We start from the raw sequence: 11,879 nt of genomic DNA, 5'->3' as shown, positions 1-11,879 counted from the left end.
TAGCTAATTTCCCTACTAGGGTTGTGAACCCAATTGATGGGTGTTTTGTGATTGGGTTTGTGATTGATATACAAATAATGGATTATTAGGGTTTGTTTATTCTTCATTCTCCATTCATAATTAATGGTTGCAAACATTGATTAAAGCCATAAGCCTTGATTTATTTGGGAAAATAATTAGGGTTGGTAAGAATAAACAACAAGAACTCAAAGCCTTAAACTTTGTTTAATAATTTCACTTAGGAATAAGTTGAATTTACTTGGCATGATTAATCGTTTTTCATAGTTACTTTCTTATATTTGGGAAAATCATAGAAAGAAATAATCTTTATCTATTGGAAAATAGTATAGATTCACATAGAGATTAAGTGCATTCAAATAATGATCCATTAGAAGTATATCAAGATCAATACCCATGATCATACACTCTATCTAAAAGGGACACAACCTTAGCTTCTTTTACCATAAATTCACAACCAAATAAATAGTTGTCAGTTACTAAAAACCCAATTGTTACCAAAATCATCGGATTAAGACATTAGACCTAAACATAGCAATCTACGAATTTAGTAACCTTTTCACACCCTATTCCACAATGGATTCGACTGAACCTTGTTGGGTTACTATATTTGACAACGTCCGCGTTATACCATTAATAGGTGTAATTTGAGCGTATCACTGACCACGGTTTTGACAAACCTTGACCACGAGTTGACAAAGAGTTGAACATCATTAGAGTTCCTGGGATGACCCACATGCCCCTTTAGCCTTACAATTCATTTAGTTATATTAGGGCTTTTATTATTTTAAAGTACTTGCCATTGGGCCCGAGCCTATTGTTTAGCTAATAGTATATAAGTAATGTAGGGCTTTACCTAGATTTTATGGATTGTTGATGAAGAACTCTCTTGAAAGAAACTCCCTTTGTGGGAATATCCTTAACCTCTTCAATTGAACCTCTCTTCAATTTCTTCTAGTCACTATGAGATAACTCAACTTACCAACCAGCCGCCTATATCCTCCAATGGCTCCGGGATAGCTCAATGGGCAAGGATGTAGCTATAGAAGCCCTAAGAAGACCAATCATCAAGGTCCCAGAATAAGGAGATGCAAGCCAAGGTTATTGGGAATCTACTATGTATACGGGGGTACCATATATGTGAGGGACGACCATATATGCAAATACCGGGGTCTTATATAGCGGCGTGCATACTTTGGAATATACTGAATTACCGTACTGATACCAAAATTTTCAACACCGCAATACGGTATTTGGTATGCATATTTAAAAAGCTTTGTATTCGGTACGAGATTCAGTATTTTCAAAAAAGAAAAAAAAAATTGAAGGCGAATACCATACCGAAATATATAATTGCATATACAATCATTATATATTATACTATTACATCAATAATAGTAATATTCTCTCAATCTAAACATAAGCTAATAAAAGGTCTAAAAGCCTAAATTTAATTGATCAGAGATTATTACAGACTTATAATATAACATTAAATTTGATTAGTACTAACAAAATGTTTATAAATTAAATATAAAATAGCACTAGTACAAATCAGATCTCATTAAATGCCATCTTGAAAATTGTTGCAATTTTTATTTAGATATTCAACTTAATCTCGGGTATTTCTTTTTTATTATCTTTGTATTTATGATTTATTTTTTTGTTAGAGTTTTCTACATTTTTTTTTTTTTAAATTGGTAACTGTAGAGTTTTCTACATTTTTTATTCTTACTTGTTAGATTACGTAAACTTTATAGTGATTGTTTGTCTTGATTGAAGTGTCCCCTCTGTGATAATCAACAAAGGAAAATATTTTATTTCCTTGAATATGTATGTATGTTGAAGGTGTTAATATGATATAATTGAGACGTTCCTTGAAAGTCGACGTCATAATTCTCTACTATATATAAGTCGACATCGAACAAACTATGAATACTGACTTACCGTACCGCACTTTACCGAAACCGACCTTAAAATGCCGAGCTTTTGTATGGTAATGGTATAGTTTTTTTAAAAACCGGAGTTTTCAATACCAAATTGTACCGTACCATGAACATCCCTAGGCTTAAAACGGGGGCTTAACATCAGGTAAATAGTGAATTAGGATGAGTCTGACTCTGATACCACGATAAGAAATGAATCTTGGTATCAGAGTCAAGACTCATCCTTTTCACTGTTTACCTAATATTAGGCCTCTTCTATTGTCCACGCTCCAGAAGGGGGTTAAGTTCCCACATTCGTTGGGGATGAGGTCTTTGATCTCCTTATATGATCTTGTGCAATCCTCCTCTCATGAGCTAGCGTTTGGAGTTGAGTTAGGCCAAGATCCATTTCTTTAACATGGTATCAAAGCAGGGACCGTCCTAATTCTCATTTCCTGATGTTGAGCCCCATTTTAAGAATAGCCCACGCACCAGATGTCCATCCCTGGGCGAGAGGGGGATGTGAAGCGTCCCACATCGATGTTACAAGGGATGGGTGGTCTCTTTATATAGTCTTGGGTAATCCTCCCCTCCTGAGCTAGCTTTTGTGGTTAAGTTAGGCCCAAAATTCATTTCTTTAATATGGTATCAGAGCAGGCAGAGGTTCTGGGATCAAATCTCACTGCCAACTATTATAAAAAAAAATCCACGTGCTTGGCCCATGAAAAAAAAAATCAGGCCTGCACATCAGGGGGCGTGTTAAGAATATAATTAAGTAAATAAAGTATGCTCTAATATCATGTGAAGAATGGATACAAAAAGACCACCCATCGTTTTTTTTCATCCGATGTGGGACTCTTTAACATTCCACCTCAAGCCCAGGACTGGACATCTGGAGGATGGGCTATTTAATATGGGGCCTCAACATCAGTAAAGAAGAATTGGGATGAACCCTTCTCTGATACCATGTTAAAGAAATGGATATTGGGTATAGGCCTAACTCATTTTGGGGTGAATTAGGCCCAAATCCATTTGTTTAATAGTGATATTCCTTTAGATGCTCATGATTGGTCTTACTAGATCTCGAGGTTTGTATTTGGTTATTTTCAGCACTATACTAGATTCGTTCTTATGGTTTTGACATGTTTTTTTGCCAATACAGTCGTTTATGTCTTATAAGTATTAAGTTGAGGGTTTTCATCCTAATTGGGCTCACCTAACGGGTAGGTAGGTGCCATTGCGAGTTAGACAAATTGGGTTGCGACAATATAAATGTGGGAAGAAATAAATATTGTTGAAGAGTGTTTGTTTGAATTTATGTTGGCTAAAATAATTTGTGATCCTTTCCCTTGTGAGATATTCCAATGCATTATTCTTATAAGGCTCTTTTGACTGTAGGCTATGATTTGAGGCCAAATCTTTTTAAGAGGGGGAGAATTACGACAACATGGCCGTGAGCTTACCTTATTAAGAAGACTGCAAGACTTAATGAAGGTTTGATCGAGCGTTGACCAAGTTTGATCAGTGTTAGCCACAAGTTTGTGCAATGTTGACCAAGATTGAACTACCATTACAGTTCTAGGGTTGACTTAAGCATGGTCCCACATGTCCCACTAGCCTCACAATTCATTTAGTTATTTTTATTTTAAAGTGCTTGGACTTGCCCAAGCCCATTATTTAGCTAATAGTATAAATAGAAGTAATGTAAAGTTTTGCCCGATAATTGATGGAGTATTGATGAACTCTCTTGAGGGAACCTCGCTTTGTGCGAATATCCTTAACCTCTTCAATTGAGCCTCTTTTGAATTCTTGTAGTAAGTATTGATGTATGAGTTCAATTTCTCCACCCCTGGATTATATTCTTGTGATTAAATGCTAATTAGTAGGTTACAAGTCTAAACTTGTGGTTGACTAATTGCTTCGTCTTCCAGAATCTATCATTTCTTTCCAAATTCTACCTCTAATTTCTCATTTCTTCAATTTTTTGATTTCGTGCGTTAGTTCAGTCGTCAGTTGTTTTTGTCTGAAACTGGTCTCCGACTTTATGCAAAGGAATTGGAAAGCTTTGATGACTAGAGATTTTTTCTTTATGTTCTGCTAATGATGACGAGACCTTGTCATTATCTATTGTTTATACCATGTTATATAGTCATCCCACTTAGGTTCTGCAAGAGGTTATGAAAAAGTCTAGTATTACTGAACCCATCACTTTAAGGTTCTCATTTGGATGCTCAAACTCTTTCACATGGTACAAATATTTTTTGGCATGAATCTCGCACTCGTGGCATTGCCTTAATTGTCATGTGAAAATCCCAAAATGGGGTTACACGTCATGAAGGTGTTGAGTTATATAGTTCCCCAACATTGACTCTTCTATAGTTTAATTTCCTTTAGCTTGTAGATAGGGGTGGCAAAATGGATAAAATTTATGGTTATCCGCCCGATCCAACCCATTTAAAATGGGTCCAATATGAGTCAACCCATATTATCCACTTAAAATATGGGTAAAGCATATACAATTATCGCTATTTCCTAGAAACTATATACATAGTAAAGCTAGGAATGAGAAAAGTGATGTGGCACCTCTCATATGCGAAGAAACCTATTTATCTCTTTTCTCAGTTTTTGCCTTTTTATTCTTATTTTCCATCTGAAAATGCAGAAATTTAAAGCCACGTTTATATGTTGCCTTATTAGTTCTATTTATTACTCCTTTTTATATAAACAACAGTTTCTTCCATTATAAATTACCCAAAAGAACTGTTTCATGTTGTTATTAAATCTCAATCAATACCCTCACCAGTTTTTGTACTGCATTAGAATTCCAACAATCTTTATCTGCAAGTACTCCAAAAGTCAGTGTTAAGGAAATGTTCCCTAACTGATATAAATGATAAACGAAATGGGGAAAAGCTGCACTCTCGCTTTCCCAAGAATTAATATGAACCCAAATTCCCAATTTTGGCTCATCTTTTATCACCCATCAATATGGAAAGTTAAAGTAGTAGCTTTGTGATTCTGTAATAAAAAGGTCTTAGACCAAGAAAAATTCTATAATGAAAAGGTCTTGGACCAAGAAAAAATCAAAGAAAGGGAGAGAAGAGAAGTTATGGAAACAAGACAGAATTCTCCACAAAGTTTTTATTATCCAAATTTATTCTCTCAATCAGCGCAAGGAAGAAGCTTGAGATTGTTGTTTTTGCTGCCCGTGTACTAAAAGCACAGATCCGCTAATATTAGCCTGGAATTAGAAAATTAGGGATTTTTTTTTTTTTTTGAAGAGGGAGGATTTTTATTCCATGTAAGCAATGCTCCTATATTTGGGCCGCTAAAAATCTGAGCAGCTTCAGCTACATGAAGCCAGCCTCTTTGAAGTAATTCTGGAAAAAAAGAATATCCATATATGGGCGGGTCGAGTAATTGATCCATTTTTATTTAACCTATTTTCGACCCGCCCATATCCGACTCGACCCCCCGTTTGCCACCCCTACTTTTAGACATGCATTTTCTTTAAAATGAAGAAATTTGAAGAAAAGAAATAAAGTAGAAACGTAAACATTTTTGGATGGGGATATACTGTATATTACGGTTTACAGAAGTAACATAGTTTGATATATTCTGCATATTGGAATAAAATGTATAAGAGTACCTTGTATACTCAAGTGAAGAACATATACTCACATAGAGGTCATGCTCCGCATAGTCAAAAGCCAGATAGAGAGACATATCTGCCTGGTTGATATGCACATTGACAAGCTTTACAACATTCTCATGGGATATCTCCCGAAGCAACTGCATCAAGATTGTCATTGTTAATGACTGGATACGAAAGTCTCAAAGGAAAACAAGGTACATTTCTATGCTAGGAACGAAAAGCTTAAATTGCCGCAACTATGTTGGCCTTGCTAATAGGAAAAGCTTAGAAAATAGCATGAATTAAGCACTAACAGTTATATAATGAGAAATGGAACATGACATGCCGTCGCCCAATCAACCTGGTATGCAACTTATTTACCAGCTCATTAACAGAGACTATTAAGAATGTAATTTCAAGTTAACAAATAAACTTGTATGTATCACTAACACGAATGAGTTTACCCAAAGAAAAGAAGAGAAAGGTAAAAGCATAGCAAGTATTTCATATCAAACAGCTTTGAACTTTTACACAACTCCGTTTACAATCTAATCCAACAATTAAAAGAACAAACAACAACAACATACCCAGTGTATTCCAACGGATGGGGTTGGGGGAAGGTAGAGTGTACGCTGATCTTACCCCTACTTCGGCTCAAGCAACTCATAACAGGGCAGTTTGAAAAAGACAATACAGAAAGTAAACAGGCATAGTAAATACACCCTCCGTACCAATTTAAGTGTCTTAGTTTGACTGAGCACAAAGTTTAAGGAATAAAAAGAGACTTTTGAATCTTGTGATCCCAAGTTAAAGATGTTTGAACTAAAATGTCCTTTGAATCTTGTGATTTTAAAGTTGTCATGTAGGATGTTTGAATTGTCAACTTACTAAATATAAAAAAGAGGCACTCTTTCTGGGACATACCAAAAACGAAAGTCAGACACTTAAATTGGGATGGAGGGAGTAAGAGGGTAGTAAAAATAAAAAGATTTTGCTTTTCATCAATTGTGGTGAACACACAAGCATGAAGGTGAAACTATTCTAGCTATCATGCAAATCCCACAAGCATTTGGTATTTATCCAACAAGGAAGGTGCAACACTGAAAGGTAAGGTACAGCAGATCAAGAAAGCAAAAAGGTATAGATATGGTTCTACTTGTTCCTTTAGATATTAACATTTCAAGTATTTAAATCTCCACAAGCTAGGTTGAAAAATGTATAATAGTATATCATACACTCTCCTAATTTCCATGAAAGTGGCGTACTACCCTAGTTAATTCTTCCTCATAAACTTGGTGCCTATGTTACTAAAAGTGAGACAGAGAAGTACAAAAGAAACAACATAATGGATCAAGTAATTAGAAGCTTAAATTCGATAGCTAGCTCCACAGGAGAATTCAGGAAGATTTTTCAGTTTCGAAGTTGAAGATTGTGTTTAATGGAGAAATATGCAATTAGACCTTAGATTAATCAAACAAGTTAGAAATGAATTAAGAAATGGGCGGGGAGGGGGGCAGAGACCATGATTTCGCGAATGGCGGTGGGGGAAACGCCGTCACCATCCTTGGATTGTTTGAATTTTTTGATAGCAATAGATTTGGAGCGGTTAGCTTTGATCTTAGCCAAGAAAACCAACCCATAAGTTCCTTCCCCTATTTTCCCTATTAAGTCGTACTGTTGCAGCCACTCTGGCCGATTGCTGCTATTCCCTCTCGCGTTCCCATCTCCCATGCCGAATTACTCAAAAAAGAAGGGTTTAAAGACTTAAGCGAGAGAGGAGTGTCTTGTTGAGTTAATACTATTTATTATTTATTTATATAGAAAAGAAAAGAAAAAAAGAACTGAATGTGAAATGGAATCGGGTCGGCGGAGTAAGGTGGGGTAGAGCCGCAAAGCGTAATGATGAAGTTTTGGAGTCCGGAACCAAAATCTTTTTTTGAAAAATTATTTTGAACCAAAATATCCCAATAAAAGAAATTATAAAAGTACTTTTAGCGCAGTAAAATACTACGCTAAAGCACTTAACCGTAACGGCTCCGTCAAGTGCTTTAGATAGCGCAGTATTTTATTGCGCTATATCACTGATTCTCTCACCTATAGCGCAATAAAATACTGCGCTATACCTTTCCACATAAGACCCGTCGGGTTCCACCCACTTTGGTCCCTCCGGTGGTAAAAAAAAATTCAAAACGCCATTAAAAGCAAAACGAGGTGGTCCCACATCAAAAAACGTCATTTTCTATTAAATTTTGTCAGGAAATTTTAGATTCGGTATATTCAAGTTGAGGAGGCAAGATTCTAAGTTCGAATTTTGGGAAAAAGCGGCGTCTGATTCGATTAAAAAAACTCTTACAAATCTTCGATTAAGGTTTTCTACTATGAACTTTTGTTATTATTTTGTTATATACATTATATTGTAAGCATGCTTAACATTTAATCATTGCTATTTTCCAAAAAAAAAAAAAATCAATATTTTTTTTGTTATTGTTCGGACTGGGCAGTGGCTTTTGCCACTGTTCCGATTTTTTTTTTTTTTTTAATTGTTAATTTGTTAAATGTTTATGAATTGTTAATTTGTTAAATGTTTATGAATTGTTAATTTGTTATATGTTTATGAGTTGTTAATTTGTTAATTATTTATGAATTGTTAATGAATTATTATTTTGTTAATTGATTATTTGTTAAATATTGATTATGAATTTATTAGTTGTTAAATATTGTTTATGAATTGAAAGAAGTTGATTGGTAATGAATTATTATGTTGTTAACGCTTTGTTTGGATGATCGTTATGTATTGTTTTGACATTTTTCGTATTGTGTTGTATTGTATAGGACCAAATCAGTAGTTACATAAAATAGGACCTTTCGTCGTTACATAAAAATAATATTATAGTAACAATCAAAACAAACATTGTATTTAAATTAACAACATAATATAATACAATAGGTAACAACCATCCAGACAAGTTGTAAATGATTATGAATTGTTATCTGTATAATTTTAAAAGCGTGAATATATATGTTAAATAAAAAAAGATTATCTTAAAAAGAATAGTTAAAGTTCTTCTTTTCATAAATACATAAGCTAACAAAAAAAATATAAAGTTTGTAGGAAAATATGTGATCGACGAATATATTCTTTTAGTTTAATTTTATCATAGTTGTGTTGGCTATTTGGTCAACTAAAAATATATCACATATTCAAAATAGAGTTCTAAACAAATATTATAACTTTGAATTTCGATTATCAAACTAATTAACTTAACAAGTCTTTGCCATCACGTAATTCAAAAGTAATTAACTTAAAAGTCTTTGCCATCGCATATGTGTCCTTACTATCACGTATTAAATTTACTTCATATCCCGTGTTAATTATTCACAAGATATAATACTACATAATTCACATATTCCCTACAAATTATTAATTAGTTAATATAATTTATCTTTCATTTCAAGAATAATGACTAATTTAGTTTGTACGGACAGGGACTTTTATGGATCCGAATGTTCCCCCCTGGCCGATGTTCTCTCGGGGCCCGATGCTCACGCGGGGCCCGATGATTACCAGGGGCCCCTACGTTGCACAAGACCTACGATAGATCGGTATTGTCTTTGCAAGACAATCATGGGTCGGACTTATTGTAGATCGAGTACTATGGGGATATCTCTTGAGCTCTCCCGCGTGAAGGCTGTGAGAGCTTGGACTGCTTTCTCGAGCACCCCCCGCGCCCCTGCGTCTTGGAGATATTGTTTCGGGGCGGCGTCTACCTGTTGCGTGTCAGTTGGTCGGGAATCTGACATGATTGGGCGCTAAGTAGAGGACATGGTTTAGCGGTGGAGGCCGGAGACACGTACATGCACTTATGCTTGCCTTTTGGTGAGGCCACGATTACAACTTCGGGATATGGAGGTCCTCTTTGGATTGCGGGTAGATGGAGAGCCACCCTTATACACTCGGTACGAGCCTCATGCAGTCGGTCGTGGCGGCACGGGGAGTTGACTAGGCTCGCCCCGAGCCGTGCTGTTGCCCGGGGCCGGATTTCGGGATAGAGTCGGGTTGATTAGTGCACTCACACTTGCTTATTTGGAGAATCTGCCGGATCCGGTTGACGACACCCGTGGGACGATGTTGATCATCGTGCCGTTTGTTTGCTTATTATATTCGGGGGCATCTTGTTCCCGAACTCGGGTGCCTTTGTCGACTTACGTTATTTGGTTTTCTTGGAGCATACTGGACCACACAGGAGACTACGTTTGGGGTGGTCTTTATTTTGGCGTATCTTTACGGATGCACATGCCCCGGCGTCCTATTGGTGTTGTCGGAGATGTGTGTGGATTTTGCTCTTCTCAAGTAATATTTTAAGTGTGCCTTCCTTTAATGTAGACAAACCTCTTGAAATGACGACTTAAAAAATCGTATTTTCTAATATCGCTTTACAATTATGGGCATGGGAGAGGATCTTGCCTTTTCGGCCGTGCCTAGGCATCGCCTCGAAGAATTGACTTGCCTTATGCTAGGAGGTGGACGGCGAGTTTTGATGGGGATGTGGATACGCGCCTCTGATATTCTACCATTCGGGACCGGCTTGATCATGACGGACGATGCGGTAAAACTATTTAAATTTACATTAATAATTTAATTAAACGTCTTTTCGACTTAGTGATCAACGATTTGTATGTATATGTTATGCGGCTATATTTATATGATACGTCGTACGGATGTGCTATATTAGATGGTTTGCCGATATGCATTACGCAGGGTAGGTTAGGGGGTTTGGAGGTCGCGGTGTCCATTGATACACACGGACATCGTAGAGAAGCACGTGCCGGCGTGTCTTACGACGGTTGGGCATACCACTGATATACCCCCACTGACGTCCGTCATGAGCTCCGAACACTACAGGCGGGGATGATCGAGCTGCGGGTTGATGATGATTTTCGGCTTTCATGGATGTTCGGCTCCACCGTTGGGAAAACGGGTTGAAGCCTTTAGCGGTGGTCGGCCATTTGACTCCCATTGAGCGTTACATGCGGCGGACTATCATCGAGATCACCTACGCCGATTGATCGGCAGCCCGGCTTTCGTCCCCCTGGGGATGTAGGATACTCGGCGGTTCGCGGGCGGTCGAGGCATTGGTAAGTTTATCGTATTTAGATTATTTAATTGCATTAATTGTTACGTTTTAAAAAATAACTTTTTTTTTTTTACGTTGAACACAAATGCATTTGGTGGCCGTACAACGTTTACGCATCTTGGGGTTAGAGCATATGCACACACGGGCTTGCGGGGCTTGCGGCGGAGATGTGCGGATATCGAGAGGATGGTATATCCCGGCCGGGCGGGGGCGAGATTAGGCGCGGGGAGGGCACATTCGGGAGGCGGCTATCGGGCGGCGCCAAAGGAGGGCCGGGTGCTCCCGAGAGGAGGCGGCCGTGCGCGGGGGGCCGTCTTTGCGGGGGACGCCGTGCGCGTAGAGGACGCGGTGCTTTCTTGCTGGGGACCTGGTGGTGGAGGACACCCACGGTAGATGGGGGGCGGATGAGGTCGATCCCCGTTCCGAGAGGGGCGTTCACGGTCTAATCCGTCCGCGGCCGTTCCGGGCGGTGGCGGCTAGCAGGGACACACACGTTTACGCGGCGCTCTTGCGCTTGAGATGCCTAGGTCGTCATCACGGTGGAACAGGCCATACATGGAGGAGCGTGATAACGTTGATTGGGCGGCGTTACGCGCTTCATTGGCGATGAGTGGCTGTGAGGAATTTAGAGGGCAGTGGATTCTTGACTTCGATGAGTTTTTGATCCTGGTTAGTATTTAAAATACTTATTTGTTCATTTAAATTATTTATTTAAATATATATATATATATATATATATATATATATATATATATATATATATATATGTTACTCATTATTTAGTAATATTTTATATTTTAGGATTCGCGCGGCGGGTCCACCCCGAGCCACCCACTCAGGCATTTTTCTCATGGGTCTGCAAGAACCCCGGCGGTGTCTTCCGTAAGATGACATGGAGCCACGGTAAGCTTTTTATTAAAATTTCTTTTATTCAATATAAGGTCAATATTTAATATATATATATATATATATATATATATATATATATATATATATATATTGATTATTTAAAGTACTTATTTTAAATATGTATGTTACTTATTATTTCATTTTTTTGATATTTTAGGATTCGGCGCCAGTGGATCCACAGGAGCGACCCATTCAGGAGCATTCTCATCGGCTTTGCCCGAGGGTGTCTTCTCATGAAACTACCGAGGCGCGTATGAGGGG

The 11,879-nt window shown here is 37.7% G+C and overlaps 1 protein-coding gene across 3 annotated transcripts; it reads right to left on the bottom strand.

The window, feature by feature from the left end:
• Positions 1 to 1,024: 1,024 nt before the first annotated feature.
• On the bottom strand, positions 1,025 to 7,481 carry LOC132042275 (cyclin-dependent kinase E-1-like). 3 transcript variants are annotated; one of them, XR_009411421.1, is made up of 4 exons: positions 7,096 to 7,237; positions 5,622 to 5,732; positions 2,254 to 5,181; positions 1,608 to 2,213 (listed from the first exon to the last, which is right to left on the bottom strand). XR_009411421.1 is itself a non-coding variant. In XM_059432869.1 (3 exons), the coding sequence occupies exons 1-3, from the start codon at positions 7,303 to 7,305 to the stop codon at positions 1,040 to 1,042; spliced, it is 351 nt and encodes a 116-aa protein (XP_059288852.1). In that variant the 5' UTR covers positions 7,306 to 7,481; the 3' UTR covers positions 1,025 to 1,039. The 3 variants fall into 3 exon arrangements, 2 of the variants coding, with proteins under 2 accessions (XP_059288852.1, XP_059288851.1); XM_059432869.1 differs by lacking the exons at positions 1,608 to 2,213; positions 2,254 to 5,181 and adding an exon at positions 1,025 to 1,069 and having other exon boundaries at positions 7,096 to 7,481; XM_059432868.1 differs by lacking the exons at positions 1,608 to 2,213; positions 2,254 to 5,181 and having other exon boundaries at positions 5,436 to 5,732; positions 7,096 to 7,481.
• Between the last annotated feature and the right edge of the window lie 4,398 nt (positions 7,482 to 11,879).

The sequence above is a fragment of the Lycium ferocissimum genome, unplaced genomic scaffold (assembly GCF_029784015.1).
Source record: "Lycium ferocissimum isolate CSIRO_LF1 unplaced genomic scaffold, AGI_CSIRO_Lferr_CH_V1 ctg14462, whole genome shotgun sequence".
NCBI lineage: Eukaryota > Viridiplantae > Streptophyta > Magnoliopsida > Solanales > Solanaceae > Lycium > Lycium ferocissimum.
The sequence above is the reverse complement of the archived record's forward strand: the minus strand, read 5'-3'. Positions and strand labels throughout refer to the sequence as shown.